General features: G+C 45.2%; 1 protein-coding gene and 1 pseudogene across 2 annotated transcripts; one reads left to right on the forward strand and one right to left on the reverse strand.

Annotated features, from left to right (window-relative positions):
• Nucleotides 1–2,007: 2,007 nt before the first annotated feature.
• On the reverse strand, nucleotides 2,008–6,936 carry CDKN2AIP (CDKN2A interacting protein). 2 transcript variants are annotated; one of them, XM_005903161.3, is made up of 3 exons: nucleotides 5,865–6,908; nucleotides 5,289–5,419; nucleotides 2,008–4,871 (listed from the first exon to the last, which is right to left on the reverse strand). In XM_005903161.3, exons 1-3 carry the CDS (start codon nucleotides 6,632–6,634, stop codon nucleotides 3,532–3,534), a joined length of 2,241 nt encoding a protein of 746 aa, XP_005903223.2. In that variant the 5' UTR covers nucleotides 6,635–6,908; the 3' UTR covers nucleotides 2,008–3,531. The 2 variants fall into 2 exon arrangements, with proteins under 2 accessions (XP_005903223.2, XP_070220463.1); XM_070364362.1 differs by having other exon boundaries at nucleotides 4,728–4,871; nucleotides 5,320–5,419; nucleotides 5,865–6,936.
• LOC102266776 (condensin-2 complex subunit H2 pseudogene) lies at nucleotides 6,641–11,930 on the forward strand (annotated as a pseudogene).
• Nucleotides 11,931–19,570: the final 7,640 nt, after the last annotated feature.

Genomic DNA, 19,570 nt, shown 5'->3' on the forward strand with positions numbered 1-19,570 from the left:
ATATCTAATTTAAAATGGAGCATGCTTTTGATAATGTATCAAAAGCCTTGGAATTACATGTTATCCTCATGACAATTATTTCAGCCAATGGCAGCAGTGGAAGGCCCCCAAATTTGGGTTAAAAACTCGTAACAATACCATTTTTTAAAGTCAACTTTATCAGGGGAGAAAAAAAAATTCCTGGACTTTAGCACCATCGAGGGAAATTAGTTTTAGGACAGCATCTTCTCTCAGATTTAGAAGAAAAACCAGAATTTCCCATCTCAATATCTCATTTTATTCAGTAAACTTGATTGCAAATTATTTTATTAGCAAACTTCAACTGCACCCATATGGGACAATTCCCCAGTTAAGAATATTCAAAACATGCAAGTACTAAGAGGAAGCAGTACAAACATTCAGTTCAGTTCAGTCGCTCAGTCATGTCCGACTCTTTGCGACCCCATGAATCGCAGCACGCCAGGCCTCCCTGGCCATCACCAACTAGTCAATCTGATTACACTAGGACCACAGCCTTGTCTAACTCAATGAAACTAAGCCATGCCCTGTGGGGCCACCCTAGACAGGCGGGTCATGGTGGAGAGGTCTGACAGAATGTGGTCCACTGGAGAAGGGAATGGCAAACTTCAGTATTCTTGCCTTGAGAACCCCATGAACAGTATAAAAAGTACAAGTATTAGGGCTCCTAAAGTGACTCTTCATGGGAAATAGATGGAGAAACAGTGGAAACAGTGTCAGACTTTATTTTTGGGGGCTCCAAAATCACTGCAGATGGTGACTGCAGCCATGAAATTTAAAGATGCTTACTCCTTGGAAGGAAAGTTATGACCAACCTAGATAGCATATTCAAAAGCAGAGACCTTACTTTGCCAACAAAGGTCCGTCTAGTCAAGGCTATGGTTTTTCCAGTGGTCACATATGGATGTGAGAATTGGACTATAAAGAAAGCTAAGCACGGAAGAATTGATGGTTTTGAACTGTGGTGTTGGAGAAAACTCTTGAGAGTCCCTTGGACTGCAAGGAGATCCAACCAGTCCATTCTAAAGATCAGCCCTGGGTGTTCTTTGGAAGGAGTGATGCTTAAAGCTGAAACTCCAGTACTTTGGCCACCTCATGTGAAGAGTTGACTCATCGGAAAAGACTCTGATGCTGGGAGGGATTGGGGGCAGGAGGAGAAGGGGACGACAGAGGATGAGATGGCTGGATGGCGTCACTGACTTGATGGACGTGAGTCTGAGTGAACTCTGGGAGTTGGTGATGGACAGGGAGGCCTGGTGTGCTGCGATTCATGGGGTCGCAAAGAGTCGGACACGACTGAGCAGTTGACTGGACTGAACTGAAAGTGACTCAGTTCAAGGAAATGAGCCTTTGGAATAATGTGGTCACTTAAAACTAGTAGTAAACCAGTTTAAGGAATTTTCAGAAATGTTGGCCTTTAGAGAAGTGAGAAAGATTGTTAAGCAATAAAACATAGTGAGCTTGGACTCTGGAATCAGATAGGATTTGAATTTGCTCTTTGACCACATTACTTTTTTAGTTTCATCTGAAAATGGGCCAAATGAAAAAAGCTACTCATCAGAATCTGAGAAAATGAGAACACACATCCAGGCAATTCCTCAGTTATGGTGCGCTTTGCAGGTATTACCTTGTTTGTTCCCCTAAGTTCTGAGGCAGCTTGTCTATTTTACAGTTGAAGTTAAAAGGTTGAAATCCCAGTTACATGCCTACTTAAAGGGGCAGAGCCAAGATTCTATCTCAAGAATAAGATTCCAAAGCTGCTTTTCTTCTGTCCTATGCTATTATGAAGAACTGTAAAATATGCGTTTCTCTTAAACCAGGGATTCTTTAAATAGTGATAGCAAGTCTTTATAAATTAGGTGTGTTTTTACACTAAGCAGCTTCCTCCACTTCTACCATATAAAAAGTTTACTGTAATTTAAAACATTTTCAATTGCTTTTATATTAACTTGAAATTTAGCCAATTTAGACAATTATTAAACCATCTAATTTAGATACATTACAGAAATTTATTCTTGTAATCACTGACCCACAAATTACAAGGCTGAGGAAACAGGTAATTAAAACAGCTTTCACAACACTCATGTTACTGCTCCTCACAATATATAAAGGCAACCCATTCACAGACTATGCATTTTAAACTTTGGTATCCAATTTAACATGCTCGAAAATGAATCATTTTTAAGTTATCCAGTGAAATAAAAATTATTTCAAGTATATGTACTGTCTTCTATTATTTCTAAAATATAAAATTTAGAAGTAACTTCTGCATACTTAAATTTTACTGTTTATGCCCAATTTTCCTACTCCAACACAACTGCCATGTAAAAGGTCACGTCCTGATTTTTCTCGGTACATTATCACATCAATGGTCAAAGTGCAGCAATTTTAGAAAGCCAGAAGGCCAGAGAGTAATCCAGTCTGAATCACTTAGGACACAGAAGCAGGACTTCATTTCATTACCTACAAATGTAATTCAATTGAACAGGCTCATTAAAGAGCTGAGCTTAGCTTTTCTACTGCCTGCCCAGTGTTTTTCTGAGATTTGTAAACAAAAATAGAACACCTGGTTCTGCTTCTAGATTTGCAAACTGTTAACCTCACTATCCATAGAAAACTGCATCAAGTTGTGAAAAATTACCCAGTTGTAACTTAACGATGACTAGTAACATGAAGCCTATTCGCAAGAATTGGTTCTGACTTCGGGGCTGAAAAAAAAAAACAAAAAAAACCACAACTTCTCGAAAAGGTAAAATAGCTTACAGCATTTAATATCTAAACAAATCAATCCGTTAATTATAGTAGTCACAAAATATGCTTAATATAGAAACCCACATTTATGTCTTTAAGAAAAAGGGTAATATAGTTTACCTCAAAACATAAATTAACCCACTTAAAGAATCTGCAGAGGTCAAAATCATGGTGAATTTCAAACAACTTCAGAATAAAATAAACAAGTATTTTACACTGCTTTATATTTTAAAAATGCTTACAACTTCTCATAAAAATAGTCTGAGGCAACTATTTTCTCTTATTCTTTAACAGATGTTCAGTATTATGGGCAACATTCTTAAAACCTTAAGCTTCACAGACTTTCAGACATTCAAATACTATGGTCCCCTTTTCTTTGATGTGAAAGTTTATTCAGCTAGGAAAAGAAAAAGCATGGTAGACAACTTATACATTTTTCACCAAATTGAAAGTAGTACAAAAATTTCAAGACTACAGAACTACACATCGTACCTAATGTGTCATTAAAAATAGAAGACGGTATTTTCTTCAGCAAATAAAACAGCATACTGGTATGCCGGTAATGCATAAACCTTTTAATGTATACTGTCATTCACAAATTATTTACAACTTCCACTGTGTGAAGAGAACTAGAATGTAAATTTTCTGCAAAACTGGAAAAAAGCAATACAAAATTTGTGAAAGCTTGTGTTTCATATACAAAAGTAAGCCAGTTTGTCTCTTCAAATACCAGATAATGTACACACTGATATTTTGGACATATTACAGTAATTCTTGAGGATGTTTTAATGCTGGAGGCAAGTTTACAGGCCTTGATTCTTCATCGAGGAGTACTAAGTCTTCTATTTCACTGCCTCTGTATTTCCTTTTACATATTTTTACCACTACCTTTTTCTTGAGAAATAACTTCAAGGCTTCTCTTGATGCAACTGCTTTAGCATTTTCTTTGCTTTTTCCACAGCCAGTGCCCAAATACACAGATTTACATCTCAATTCACAAACAATACTTTCTTGAGAACTCTTGTTTTGAGGCAGATCTGCCAGTTCTTTTAGCGGGACAAAAAACACATCCAGTGTGGCTTTCAGAGCCTCGATAGCTGCGTTTAAGAGCTCGCCATGATTCACATTGGGACTAAAGCCACCGACAGCCACCAACTTCCATGCCACTGTTTTATACAGTCTGTTGAAAAAAGGTTGTTTCTGTTTCACATCTTCGTTGGTTAACTTGCAACAAGAGAACTTGACAGAACTCTCACTCGACTGTGAAGTACTTTTGGAAGGCAGCTGTGCCGTGCTGGTCTGAGAACTACTCTTAGAAGCCAGCTGGGACACACTTGCTATCGCAGTGTTTTTGGAGACCAGAGAGCCACTGGTCTGGGAGCTGTTCTTGGAAGCTAACAGTGACGCAGCTACCTGTGAAGCGCTTTTGGAAGTCAGCATTGTGTTCACTGAGGTGTTGCTCTTGGGGGTTAGTGAAGATGTGCCTGATGAAGAACTGTTTTTAGAAACCGATGATGAAACACTTGCCTCTGAACTGGCTTTAGAAGTTAACCCGCTGGAAGCTGTCTCTGAACTAGGTTTAGAAGACAACAGTGGCAACTCTACTTCTGAGCTTCCTGAGGAGCCCAATAAGGGCACCTCAATCTCTGAGACGCTTTGAGAGGCTGAGGTGGACGAGCCTTCCAAAGCACTCTTTTTCGGCGATCCACTTTGTTGTCTGGAATCAGTGGACTGGGTTACATGACTATTCACACTGGATTTCAACAATGAAGAAACAAATGATGCGGAACCATGTTTATCTGGAACTTCTGGTTCAGAAGCTTTTCCAGACCCTACCGCTGTCACCTGAGAGGCAGTGCTGCTGCTGCTTTGGCTGGCAACTGCCCGCTCTCCATCACTTGTGGCGCTGCTATTCTGACTCGGGTTGCTGGAGCTCAGAGCTGAGTTCCCACTACTCTGTGATTTGGAAGAGGAACCCGAACAGGTTGAGCTGCTCTCCTGCTGACCTGATGTTTTAGCAGGAATTTTCAGACGATCTTGCTCAACTGCAGAATTGTTCTTCCCTTCTATGGCTCGTTTTTTGGCTGGCTCTTCTACCCCTTCTGAAAAAAAGGAAAGCAGATATATAAGTCTACTTCACACACACACATCAGCTCAAAATGTACAAGACAGATACACATATTAAAACAAAGGCACAAGGTAAGGTGAAATTACTTCAGGATTTGTAAATTCTTTACAAAGTGTGGAATAACTTCATTAATTCTTAAAACAGCGTTGAATAACATCAATAATTTCTAACATTAAAACATTAACAGCATAGGTAACATTTGACACTTCGAAATCTCATGGCAGTCAAAGGAAACTATCAAATTCAAAGCCTAAAGCATATAAACACATAATTTAACATTATTAACATTATAAAAATTATAACTCATTAAAAAATTAGTAACGATAATTCCTAATTACATCAAACTTAAGTTCTAAACTCCTATGTATGTTCACATCTATGATCTGCTAACCATTGCTACTCGATATCCCTCTTTTCTTCACCTTGGCAACCAGTTCGTCTCTTGTGATATGGATTGGAGCATCTGTCACTTTGATGCCTTCAGCCATACTAAGTATTTTATCCATAACTTTTTGAGGGTACCTGTAACAAGAAGGGAGAGACGCTTCAGAAAGTGTTTCTGCTCCGCTGCCACCTCTAGGGTACAAAAACTGCAGGCCACAGGAACTGCATTTCCTGGTAGTAAACAAGAAACTGAACCAACCGCCAGGAACTTTCGGTTTCCTGGAACTTCACACACAAACGCCCAGGGTCTGGGAGGCGGGGCCCTTTCTTACAATCCTAATTTAGATTTAGTGTCACTTTCCCCACAAGAGCATTGTCAGCTCATCGCCAACGACACCAACGGCAGCTCCCCCACGCTACGGGGGCACCTCCGGACCGTGAATTGTGTCGGCTTCTGCCAAGAGACGCCCTTCTCGCCCTTAGAGGGCAGCAGGTCCCGCGGATTCCCGCGCTTCACCACTCCCCCTCTCGGCCGACGGCTCCGGGCCTCGGGAGAGCTGCTCGGGGACGCGGGCTCACTCACCGGCACCCGAGGAAGACGTGGTTGGCCCAGGCCATGGAAAAGGAGATGAGCTGCTGCAGCTGCCGATTGCGGGTCCCGCTCTCGGCATCGGCGGCCTCCTCCCGGGGAGCGGAGGCAGCGCCGCCGGCGGGGGCCAGGTCCCCGGCGTTGCGGAGCAGGAACTCTCGGCGGTGGCGCCAGTGTTTGTCGGTCTCGCCGTCGCAGCGCAGCGCCTCCACCCAAGCGGCCACCCGCGGGTTCTGGCTCAGGTATTCCGACACCTCCTGCGCCATGTTGGGCCTGCGGGTCGCGGAAGCCGGGAGCGGACTCTGAGCCGGGAGGCAGGCGCGGGGCGCGAGGTGAGCGGCCCTGTCACTGCGGCCTGCACCGGCGGCCCTCCAGAGAACGCCCCTCCAGAAGCCCAAACAACAGCGCCGGGAGCAGCTGAACCGCCCACTTCCGCCCGCCGCCGGCTCCTTCCCTTTTATAACCTCGTAGCCGCCGAGCGCCCGCGCGTCCTTCCGGCGCGAGCCGGCTCTCCCAGGACGCTTTGCGGCGCGCGAGCTGCCGCGACGCCGCGGCCCCGACGGCAGCGGGGGGAGGGGAGGCGGAGCAAGGGCAGGCGGGCGCGCGCCTCCCGCCCCAAGAGGGCGGTTCGCCTGTGGGTTGGCCTGGGGTACCCTCGACCTCTGCGCCCGCCTCCCCGTTCCGGGTCGGCTTTGTGACGCCGCGCGCTCTGGCTTCCTCCCTCCCGCCTCTGGCCCGCCGCTCCTGGGGGCGGCCGAGGGCATCTGGGAATGCGGACTGGCTGGGCGGGGCCGGCCGAGTCCTCGCGTGTAGCGCGCGTCCCCGCCGACTCGAGCTGCTGTCCCAACGCGAGGTCTGGCGTCTCGGCCCCAGGACGCTGGTTTCGAGCAGGGCCAAAATAAAGCTCGCTTTCATCTTTTGGTTATGTGGAAAACAGCATCCAGCGCCGTTTCGAATATAGATAGGCGAGGCATTTTGAAGCCGTTCGGGTCTCGGGGCATTTAGGGATATGCAGGGGCATATTCGTTTAAATTGTGCTATTAAAGATCAATGATAACTTTTATCCAGGTCGATGTTGCTCTGTGGAGTCCAGTCTTTGAAACCAGCCCTGACCCCGCAGATATGGGTTTGGTTTCCGCAGTTCAACTCAAGCTGTACTGCTTCCTCTTGGGTGGATTTTTGGTCAATACCAAACGCTGCCCCAGGAACTTCTGGCTCCGTATTTCGTTAAATTTATAAAGAGTGACGCCTAGCTGGACGGAAAGAAGTCATTTGTCTCCATGACCCCAACTTTACCCTCTTAGAGCACTTTTTTCTTTGCATTTTTTCCCCCCATTTTAGAATGTCCACACTTAACATTACTCCCGACTTGCTTATGTTTCCAATATTAGGTGTTGAGATGGTTGGATGGCATCACCGACTCAATAGGCATGAGTTTGAGTAAATCCGGGAGCTGGTGATGGACAGGGAGGCCTGGCATGCTGCAGTCCATGGGGTCGCAAAGAGTCGGAGGACTGAGCGACTGAACTGAACTGAGGCGGAGTCAACAGTCCCTCCCTCTCAGCCTACCCTACCCTCATTGGTTTTCACAAGTTCCCTTCTCTCCTTTTCTCTCCGAATCCTTCCTCCCTCTAGTCCAGTGATTTGTCTCCTAATAGTGAGAAGGCAGGTTTTTTTTTTTAGTACGATATATGCTATTATTCTTAACTTTGTGGTCCGTGATCTATGCCCTGAACCTTCAGATGCAAAGTAAACCTTTAAAAAAAAAAAAAAAGACATATCTTTTAGGTCAAGCATCTGGCTCCTTCAAATAAATACTCCAGCTTTCAGCCCAAAATGCTTTTATTATAATTTTAACAATCAATTTTGAAATCCAGGCTCTATTTGAGTGCCCTCCAAAGCAACAGGGGAAAAAAAAGAAAAGGAAATTCTTGGTTTAAAATGTCCAGATATCCAGTATCCTTGCCTGGAAAACCCCATCGACAGAGGAGCCTGTGGGCTGCAGTTCATGGGGTCACAAAGAGTGGGACATGACTTAGAGACTGAGCACTCTACAGTAATGCTAATCTGAAATTATGTTATTTGAGGAAAACCACAAATAACTCAATTTACTAAGTTATTAAATACCCCAAACTAGCAATCATGTTTTCTCTATATTACAAATAAAAGTAATTTATTTTTGAATAGCTAGGAACATTGAAAGGTCATTTTTATTTCTTAGACTAAGTTTATATATATATACACACACACATATAATTTGAAGTTATTAAATGTAAATCATTAGCCTCTTTTTTGGCGAAGTAGAATCTGCGTATTTTTTTAAAAGGAAGAGGAAAACAAATATCGTATATTAATGCATAGATGTGGATTCTAGAAAAATGATACTGATGAACCTATTTGCAGGACAGGAATAAAGATGCAGACTTAAGAGAATGGACTTGTGAACTCACGGGAGAAGGAGAGGTTGTATAGCACAGGGAGCTCAGCTTAGTGCTCTGTGATGAGCTAGAAGGGTGGCATGTGTGGGAGGGAGGCTCAGGAGGGAAGCTCAAGAGGGAGGGGTATATGGATACATATAGCTGATTCACCTGGTTATACAGGAGACACTAACAACACTGTAAAGCAATTATATTCCAATAAAAAATTTAAATAAAAAAAATAAAATGTCCAGATATCATCTAGGTGTGGAATCATACTTGTTGTCTCCCCCATGCCAGATAATTCATCAAAGGAAAAACCAAGAGGCTCTTTAGTTCTTCTTCACTTTCTGCCATAAAGGGGTGTCATCTGCATATCTGAGGTTATTGATATTTCTCCCAGCAATCTTGATTCCAGCTTGTGCTTCTTCCAGCCCAGCGTTTCTCATGATGTACTCTGCATATAAGTTGAATAAGCAGGGTGACAATATACAGCCTTGAGGTATTCCTTTTCCTATGTGGAACTTGTCTGTTGCTCCATATCCAGTTCTAACTGTTGCTTCCTGACCTGTGTACGGATCTCTCAGGAGGCAGGTCAGGTGGTCTGGTATTCCCATCTCTTTCAGAATTTTCCACAGTTTACTGTGATCCACACAGTCCAAGGCTTTGGCATAATCAATAAAGCAGAAATAGATGTTTTTCTGGAATTCTCTTGCTTTTTTGATGATCCAGCAGATGTTGGCAATCTGATCTCTGGTTTCTCTGCCTTTTCTAAAACCAGCCTGAACATCTGGAAGTTCATAGTTCATGTATTGTTAAAGCCTGGCTTGGAGGCTCTGCCTGGACCTTTGGAAAAAGACAAGCCACTAGTGCCCTGAACCAGGTTGGGCTGGCCTTTAGGAGAGAAGTGAGCACAGAGAAGATCAAGAAATCACCTGACATGAGATTAAAGGGATCAGACAAACTTACTAAGATTAGGAGGCCATCACGTGAGACAAGATTAAGGGCTTCCCTGGGGGCTCAGATGGTAAAGAATCTGCCTGTAATGCAGGAGACCCAGGTTAGATCCCTGGGTTGGGAAATCCCCTGGAGAAGGGCATGACAACCTGCTCCAGTATTCTTGCCATGGAGAATCCCACGGACAGAGGATATGAGCAACACACACACACACACACAAGCCGTGCTCATGCCCTAATCTTGTCAGAGACCCCCACCTTTTGAACTCCTGTTCAAACCCCTTAGCAAGTTCTCCAGGGTTGAGACACAGTTTTTCGAGGCGGAAGTCTAGTCTGCCGCCTTTTGTCTGGTAAAGCAATAAAACTATCTACCCTTTTTTACTTCTCCCAAAACTCTGTTTCCAGGATTTGATTCAGCATTGGTGTACAGGGAGGCCGAGCTTTTGATAACATAATCACAGTGGTGATGTGTGTGTGTCCTGAAAGTCAATGACGAGACTGTTTTAAGAAGAGCATAGTCCCCTGTGTCAGAAGCTGTTCTGTGAACAGAGAGAAACCATTTAAAATGGAGTGGAGGAAAATGGCCCCAGAACTAGTGGCGGGCTGAGCACACTGGCCCCTCTTGAAGCCGGCACTGCGGTCCCCGGGCTGATCCGGCCCCTGCAGAACATGGAGGACGTTGAGGAGCTTCTTCGCCCACCTCCTGCTACCCACCCGCTACCTCAGCAGAAACTGGGAGGTGGACGTGACGGCCCAGCTGGGCGAATATCTAGAGGAGCTGGACCAGATCTGCGTTTCTTTTGACAAAGGCAAAACCACAATGAACTTCACTGAAGCGGCACAGTTGATGCAAGGCTCCTTTGTATCTCCAGTCAGAAGGCGGACTAGCTCTACTCCCTGGCGCACCAGGCTCTCGACTTCATCTCTGGCCAGAAGCGGGCCAAGCAGCCCTTCTCCGAGCTGGAAGATGGGACCGTAGGGGAGGCAACTCTAGGGCCCCCCAGGAGGTGGCGCATAAGTTCCTGTCGTTGGACGACCTCTCTGACTCCTGTGTTAATGCGGCTCTCGGGGTGACCAGGTCCCCAGTAGGACCCTCATCAGCCTCCTGCCTGATGCCCTGGTAGCCCCTGACGAGATGAAGAATAGTAACCCCCTGTACAGCCGGCAGGGGGAGGTCCTGGCCCGCCGGAAGCATTTTAGGATGAATCCCCGCCCCAGAATAACGTTCTTGTTGGAGCCGGTGGGAGTGTCCCTCATGGAGGCACTGCTGCCAAGGAACCAGAAGGAGCCTGGTAGGGTTGAGGAGCAGCCCATGGAAGTCTCTCTGTGGGGGAGTCCCGGCCGGGTGCTCAGCATCTCCCAGGAGCCAGGCACCTCTCCGGAGGGCCCAGTGCCCAGAAGCTGGGGTGCGGAAAAGGCTGAAGAGAATGCATAGCGGACAGCGGAGCCCACTGAGGCCTCAGCCCCTGAGGTCCCGATCGAGCCTCAAGAGCCCACTCCGGGAGCGGAAGGAGGCCTTGGAGCCTGCATCCTGGCTGAAGGAGACCCCAGACCCCTGGCAGGGCCTGGAGCCCTTCGAGTCCCTGGATTCTGAGCGCTGCAGGAAAGGGAGGCCCTACTCCGTGCCTCCCGCGTGGAGGAGGTGCCAGGACAGAAGCGAAAGAGGAAGGGTGGCGTCAAGCTGCAGGACTTTCACTAGTACTCGGCCCCACGCCGGCAGCAGGAGGCCCTGGCGAAAGGGCCCTTCCTTCGCAGCCATGGAGGTTCTGTACTGGAAGCATGTGAGGGAGCAGCTGGAGACACTCCAGAAGCTGCAGAGAAGGAAGATGGCTGAGCAGTGCCACTTCCAAGGGCTGAGGAGGGGCCGTGGTCTGTGGAGGAAGTCTGCCTGTAGGACTCCGTGGAAGACCTGGGAGCAGCAGATGACTTCCTAGAGCCCGAGGAGTACACAGAGCCCAAGGCGGCAGAGCCCGGGGAAAAGGCAGAGAGGGAAGCGGCAGCCACACCAGTGTCCCTGCGCTGGGAGGAGCTGGTCCAAAAGAATGTGGAGCTCTTCGTCACCACCTGGAAGCAGGAGCTCGTCCAGGAGACAGAGCTGAAGCAGCACGTCCGGGACTGGGAGGACACCATCCAGACCCTGCTCCAGGAACAGGAGGAGCACATGCCCTTTGACATCCATACCTGTGGGGACCAGGTCTCGAGGTTCAGCCAACTCAACCAGTGGCGTCCCTTTGCAAAGCTGGTGGCAGGCCAGGCTGCTTTTGAAGTGTGTCGCTTCGTGCTGGCCTCCTTGTAGCTGGCTAATGACAACACAGTGGAGATCACCCAGCAGCTGGGGCTAGAGGTGGCCGTGGCCACCATGTCCCTGAGACTGCTCACATACCAGCGGGCCCATGAACACTTCCAGACCTACGGTGCCCCCTCCACGGTGCCGCCCTGAGTGGGGAGCACCAGGGTTGTGCCCTGGAGCCCATCCCCCGCAGATGCTGGGCATGCATTGGCTCAGTCCACTTTGCTTCCTGGCTGGCCCAGCCTAATAAAGTGTTGCCGTCTCACCAGTCCCTTAAAAAAAAAAAAAAAATACGATGAAGTGGGGAGTCCAGAAGGGAGCCTGCTCAAGCCGTTACACTCAAGGTCAATTGCTGACCCAGTAAGAAAAAGTGCCTTTGTGTCTTCAACAGGAAACAGGCTATTACTTCACAACCCAGCTGGGGATGAATTTCTCCTCCCCAGGCAACAACCTAGTCAATGAGAGACTGAAAATCAGCCGAGGAACTCAAGCTCGGTAACAACCTAGAGGGGTGGAATGGGAAAGAGGTGGGTGGGATGTTCAAGTGGGAGGGGACATGGGTAAACCTACAGCTGATTCATGTTGATGTTTGGTAGAAACCAACACAATACTGTAACACAATTATCTGTCAATTAAAAATGAAAAATTTAAAAAGCCACTACACTTCAAACTTCCAGTTTCCTCCAATGGACTCTTTGTTTATACTAGCCCTACCCAATTCCTTCTCCTCTATAAAACAGCCCTCCTCTCCTTTGGTTTTTGGACTTGCCTATTTTTTCTATCTGGCCTATATACTTCCCTGGTGGCTCAGACGGTAAAGCGTCTGTCTACAATCCCGGGAAATCTGGGTTCAAGCCCTGGGTTGGGAAGATCTCTGGAGAAGGAAATGGCAATCCAAATTTGCATGTTCTAAATTGCAATCCTTTGCTGTTCCTGAGTAAATCCATTTTTACTGGGAAAACAACTGACTGTCTTATTGTTTTAGGTCAACCCTGTGGAGAAATCAAAAGCGAGGAATACTGGTATTAATGATCCAGTGGCTTCCCAGGAGGCTCAGTGGTAAAGAATCCGCCTGCCAATGCAGGAGACATGGATTCAATCCCTACTCCAGTATTCTTTCCGGGAAAATCCCATGGACAGAGGGACCTGGTGGGCTAAAGTCCATGGGGTCACAAAGAGGCTGACATGACAGAGCACACAGAACACACACATTAGAGACTGGAACCATTGGCTTAGCAAAAGTAGTTTTGGTGGAGTGATGGAGGCAGGCTCTGTCTTGGAGTAACTTCAGGAGTAGGAAGCGGAGACACTGGCTGTGAAAGAGAGAAGAGAGAGGAAGCTAGAGAGGGTCATGGATCCAGGCAGTTTTTAAATTTAAGATGAGAGTAGCTTCAGTGTGTGTACCAGCTGACTGGGAGGAGCTAAAGGAGAGAGGGTTTGAGGATACGGTGGAAAAGGGTGTTAAAAGAAAATTTCTGAAGAAGTCAGAGGGTCTGGGATCCAACATGGAGGAGGAGAGATTAACCTCAGGTAGATGGAGAAATCTTGCCTCCATTTTAAAAGAAAAAAAAGTTTGTAAAGATTGGAGATGGGAGGTGAGATGGAGTCTGTGTGATGGAGTAGAGAATGCTTGAAATGGACGTTTTGGAGAACAGGGAGCAAGCTGCCTAGATAAACAGTTAAGTTCTGGTAAAGTTTTTTAAAATTGTAAATTATACATACATACAGAAAGAAAATGTCTAAAGAGAATTGAAAGTGAAAACATCCCTCCCTTCTCAGCCTGGTTGCCCTCTATAGAGATTATAATTAATATCAGTCTCTGTCTTGGTTTCTTTGGGGAGCTATTTTCATAACTCCACATTATATGCTTACATCGTGTGTGTGTGTGTGTGTGCGCGCGTGCGCGCACTCAGTCATGTCTGATGACTCTTTGTGACCCCATGGACTGTAGCCTAATAGGCTCCTCTGTCCATGGAATTCTCCAGGCAAGAATAGTGGGGTCGTTCCAACCCAGGGAAGGAAACCGCATTTCCTGCATTGGCAGGTGGATTCTGTACCTCTAGTGCCACTTGGAAAGCCCATACTTACATTATTTCTTGATTTTTCAACTTTATGCATTTCATTTCACCTCTGAATGTGAAAAATGATAAATCTGTATCACTTACACAGTCTCTTCCCTCACCCAATGTTTGTTAAATATTTCGTGTTCTTCTGTTGGTCACCTGTCACACATTTAAATATTATATTTAATCTTTAATTTCTTAATCTATCAACTTTAGATGGTTAGCTCTTGATTCCCATGTAAGGTAAAAAAATTCTGGGGCAGAGGCCATATAACAGATATTTGGACATTCAGAAAAATCTGGCTCGAAGAGAAAATCTAACCCCTAGTGGTGAACTGGCCTCAGGTAGAGAATTCTAAAGTGTTCCTCCATTTTGTTTTTGCATTAAGCCTTGACATTAATAAATGTCAATAAATGTGTTTGCTGCTGTGTGAGTTAAATAGGATTGTGAAGTTACATCTTTCATGAGGGTTAGTTTCTAAAAAATTAGCATATAAAATGAAAGTCAGATAAGACGTGATAGCACTCTGCTTTCTTTACCTGTGGCATAGCAATAACCCCAATTTTATAAGGGCTTTTTGGGTATCTACTGATGTGAAGAAGTGGGGTAACTGTGGGCTTCCTCTACAGGTTCACAAATTCTAGTTTGATTAATTTTAGTTGCACGTGACAAAACTAATTATGAGTTAAAACAGCTTCTGCTTAAACAGAAAAAGGGAATTTATTGGCTATATTACTGATATTCCAGGAAGTAGACTTTTGAGATCCAGGTACTCAATGTAATCAGGAAGCCTGTTTCTTTTCACCTCTAGACTTTGCTTTCTCTCTGTTAGCCTCAATCTCAGATAAGGTCTTCTTGCATAATGGCAAGATGGTCCCCAGCGGCCCATAGCATGTACATCTGCCAGAGCTCAGCAAAGACTTTGGAAAGAGCCTTTCCTGGTAGTTTCTGTGATCAGCCAGAGGTCCTTTTGGGAATTCATTCATTCTGTTGAGGCGTATTTTTATTCCTCAAGCAGTCTAGCCCGGAATGTGAAGTATTCTGGTTGTGTAGGTCTGAGTCATGTGTCTACCCTAAGAACAATAAAACATCTGAGTAGGGTCAATATTATGCAAGAGAAATAACAAAATCAATAAATAAAGAATTCACACTCAAAAAAGTGGGAGTAACAGCTGTATGCACTGTAGGATCACCAAATACCAGAAAATATTTTAAAGAAAGGATGATAATAATGTTTCAGACGGCACAAGATAATCCTCCTGTGGGAAGCCCTTTTATAAAATGACTGCCTTTCCTCCACATTTTAGCCAAGGCGATAAAACCTTTTCACAGCAATTAGTATAGTTCCTTACCCAATATTGGGCTTCCCAGATAGCGCTAGTGGCAAAGAACCCGCCTGCCAATGCAGGAGACAGAGATGCAAGTTTGATCCCTGGGTCAGGAAGATCCCCTGGAGGAGGAAATGGCAATCTCCAGGTATTCTTGCCTGGAGAATCCTACGGACAGAGGAGCATATAGATCCTTCCGGAAAACAATTCCATTTTTTTAGTCTTCATGTTCCTCCTAATGCTGATAAGATGAGGTCATTATTACCTGTATTTTCCCGTATGTTTGTGACAGTCTTTCCTTGTGCCTTATCCTTAGGTTTAAATCTAGGAATGAGATACAGATAGAGATCAGACAAGAGTTGGTACTTGAAGAAGCGCAGTTTGAGCTCCCATAAAAGAATAAACTTGATCCTGGCTCTTCGAAATCATGGGAAGTTAGCACCAGAAGGGAACCATGAGGTCGTGCTTATTTCATACGTGAGGGAGCTGACGGTGAGAGTGGTTAAATAATTGCCGAAGGTCAAACAGTGGGTTAATGGGAAAGCAAGAATGAGAAACTAAGAAAAACAGTCAGCCTGTTGACTTTTGGTCTAGGACCCTGTCCCCTGTCATATATTGCTCCCTGCTGCTGTGCTCAGTCATGTCTGACTTTCTGTGACCCCACAGACTATAGCTCCTCTGTAGGTTGGTCATAACTTTCCTTCCCAGGAGTAAGTGTCTTTAATTTCATGGCTGCAATCACCATCTGCAGTGATTTTGGAGCCCCAAAAAATAAAGTCTGACACTGTACCCACTGTTTCCCTATCTATTTCCCATGAAGTGATGGGACCAGATGCCATGATCTTCGTGTTCTGAATGTTGAGCTTTAAGCCCACTTTTTCACTCTCCTCTTTCACTTTCATCAAGAGGCTTTTTAGTTCCTCTTCACTTTCTGCCATAAGGTGGTGTCATCTGCATATCTGAGGTTATTGATATTTCTCCTGGCAATCTTGATTCCAGCTTGTGCTTCTTCCAGCCCAGCTTTTCTCATGATGTACTCTGCATATAAGTTAAATAAGCAGGGTGACAATATACAGCCTTGACGTACTCCTTTTCCTACTTGGAACCAGTCTGTTGTTCCATGTTGAGTTCTAACTATTGCTTCCTGACCTGCATATAGGTTTCTCAAGAGACAGGTCAGGTGGTCTGGTATTCCCATCTCTTTCAGAATTTTCCACAGTTTACTGTGATCCAGACATTAAAATGCAGAGATATTACTTTGCCAACAAAGGTCCATCTAGTCAAGGCTATGGTTTTTCCCATGGTCGTGTATGGATGTGAGAGTTGGACTATAAAGAAAGCTGAGCCCCAAAGAAGCGATGCTTTTGAACTGTGGTGCTGGAGAAGACTCTTGTGAGTCCCTTGGACAGCAAGGAGATCCTAAAGGAGATCCTAAAGGAGATCAGTCCTGGGTGTTCATTGGAAGGAATGACGCTGAAGCTGAAACTCCAGTATTTTGGCCATCTGATGTGAAGAGTTGACTCATTGGAAAAGACTCTGATGCTGGGAGGGATTGGGGGTAGGAGGTGAAGGGGGCGGCAGAGGATGCGATGGATGCATGACATCACCAATTCAACGCACATGAGTTTGAGTGAACTCCAGGAGTTGGTGATGGACAGAGAGGCCTGGCGTGCTGTGACTCATGGAGTCACAAAGAGTCAGACATGACTGAGTGACTGAACTGAACTGATGTGGAAGTTCCCAGGCAAGAATACTGGAGTGAGTTGCCATTGCTCCTTGGTGAAGTCTAATTAATTCTGATTAAGTGTCAAGGTGTAGTGGCTGAAAAGAAATAGGAACTAAATCAACACTTGCTAAGTCCAGGCACTAAAATAGGACAACAATATTCCACTTAATTCTTGGGCAATTTGAAAACTAGGAAGAGGAAACATTGAAATGTGTGCTTCATTATGCTCTGGACTCCAATACATGAAAGTATGGTTGCCTTGGAACCATGGGCAGGGGAGGAAGCAGAAAGGTGCGTTCCTGGAGGGATCCAGGATACCAAATGAGAGGCTGGTACTTCGCCTAACTTAGTGGTTAAGAACAACCATTTGGTGATCAGACATTTCTAGGGTTGAATTCTGGCTCCATTATATATCACCTTTGCAGCCTTGGGCAAAGTGTTTAACTTCTGCAAGTCTTTGTTTTCTTTTTTTTAGGTATTTTTATTTATTTTTTTATGGCTGTGCTGGGTCTTCATAGCTGTGAGGGCTTTCTCTAATTGTGGCAAGCAGGGGCTACTCTCTAATTGCAGTTCTTCAAACTTCTCACTGCTGTGGCTTCTCTGGTGGAGCGTAGACTCTAGGGCGGGGGCTTCGGTAGTTGTACACATGGGCTCAGTAGCTGTGGTTCCCAGGCTTTAGAGCACAGGCTCAATAGCTGTGGAGCATGGGTTTAGTTGCTCCGAGGAATAAGGGATCTTTCCAGAGCAGGGATCAAATCAGTGTCTCTTGCATTGACAGCTGGATTATTTACTACTGAGCCACCAGGGGAGCCCCAAATCTTTGTTTTCTTAATTTTAAAACAAGGAAAATGGTACATATGAATTATAAGGAATAAATAATATCACATTGATAATACGTCTTTTGCCTTCTACATTCTGCTGCAACTTGCAAAAGGCAGAGACCACAGCTCCCCTCCCCTCCCCACCCCCTCCACCATCACAAACTGGCCAAATGGTAACAGAAGTCAGAACCACCTCTGGAATTCCTGAGGAAAATGGGCAAAGGAAGCATCTTTAGCTATATCTGTCACAGGAGGGGGACCCCCTTCCAGAGCCTGACAGTGGGCTCTTGCCTAACACTCTGAAATGAATTGTCCAAGGAGACACATGTACTGACAGATCGAAAGGCTTTGTTGGGGATGGGAACTTGGGTGGAAGGCAGGAGGGTAAGGGAACCCAGGAGGACTGTTCTGCCACGTGGCTCACAGTTTCAGGTTTTATGGTGGTTGTCTCTGGCCAATCATTCTGACTCAGGGTCCTCCCTGGGTGTGTGTGCATTGCTCAGCCAAGATGGATTCCAGCAAGGAGAATTCTGGGAGGTTGGTAGGACAGGGACTGGCGTCTCCTCTCTCTTCTTGACCCTTCCCAAATTCTTCAGTTTGGTGGTAGCTTGTTAGTTCTGCATTCCTTACCAGGACCTCCTGTGTAAAGTAACTCATACAATTGGTTACTATCTTGCGTGGTCAGGGCAGACAGCTTCAGTCAGTGAGGCTCCCCTTGACCTATCTACCAAGACCCCTCAGATATTAATGTTAGACACTACTTCTAAATTTTTAATCAGCAATTTATTTAACCCCACTGAATAAGTAGAGTCGTAGTGTGAAAAATCTGCAAGCTTATAAGGAATATCTGGGTCAATGGATTCAATCCTTCATTCTCTCATTCTAGCAAGTACCTATTAACTCCCTACCAAGGGTCATATCAATGAGACCAATGTTATAATATATAATTGGGGTAGGGATAAAGCTGAGGGGCAGAAAAGTGTTCAGCAAGTGGTCCAAACAGAATGTGCTGGAAGCCTTTGCTGGGCTACAAAGGCTACACTTAAAAATACCATCTTCTTCCTGTCTCCCCCTCTATGCAAATGTTGGTTGAATAAGGATGAGTTTTTAAAAACCTCAATTAATTTTAAGGAAGGAAACGAAGTAAGTGTTTTTCTTCTCACCAGGGAAGGCAATTTTGATGTTAAACACCTCATACCATGCAGTTAATTTTGAAGATGGGAACAAAAGAAGTGTTTTCATTCTCACTAGGCAACACCTCATTGAGGGTAGTACTGCTAGGCTCATTCAAGACTTGATTATAGCTCCTCTTGACATGACAATACCGAAGGCAGGGTGAAATCTATCAGCACTTCGACAAGTTTTCACCTCCCCCACCCCCACCAGCAAAGCCACATTTTCTCTATTTCTTGAAAGGAGTATTGGAGAGCTGCGAAATCCAATTATTTTTACAACGCTAAGTCCCATGGAAATGAATTCAGGAGCTTACTCCATTGATTTCAGTAGGGCTTGGTGTGGTGATATTGATTCCACAGGGCTTTGATACAGAGTGAAGAGAGTGGGCCAATTTTTATTCACATGTTTTTATTTTTCCAAGCTTAAGCTTAAGAGGATCAGAATGTGCTTTTTATCATGCCTTATGACATTATGACACTAGAACTAGCAAGCAGGGAGGGGAAAGAACATAGTTCTATTACCTCCATAGCCATGAATTTACTCATTTTTTGTGCAGAAAATCTGAGTTCACTTTTCAGTAAACATGTGACAGGAATCAGACATTAGGCTTCAGCTTGGAGTCACAAGAGGAGATTGAAGGGTTGGACTGTTCGGCAGTTCAGACTGGCCATATCATTGCTTGGGTGGCTCTGGACCTACTGTCCTCCTTTCTTTTCTTTTTTGGAAAGACAAGGGTCATAGTTCTCTAGTTATTGGTTCCAAGAGAGGAGGTGTAATATATCCATTTGAACGAATTTGAAGAATTACTTTAATTCTCTTCTGACATCGTGGAATTCTATTTCTGGCGGTTTCTATGGCTGACGCCATTTCCTCGTTTTTAGGAACAAGGAGCGATCAGAAGACAAGATCAGAGAGGCCCTTG

This window comes from Bos mutus, chromosome 27 (genome assembly GCF_027580195.1).
Source record: "Bos mutus isolate GX-2022 chromosome 27, NWIPB_WYAK_1.1, whole genome shotgun sequence".
NCBI classification, from domain to species: Eukaryota; Metazoa; Chordata; class Mammalia; order Artiodactyla; family Bovidae; genus Bos; species Bos mutus.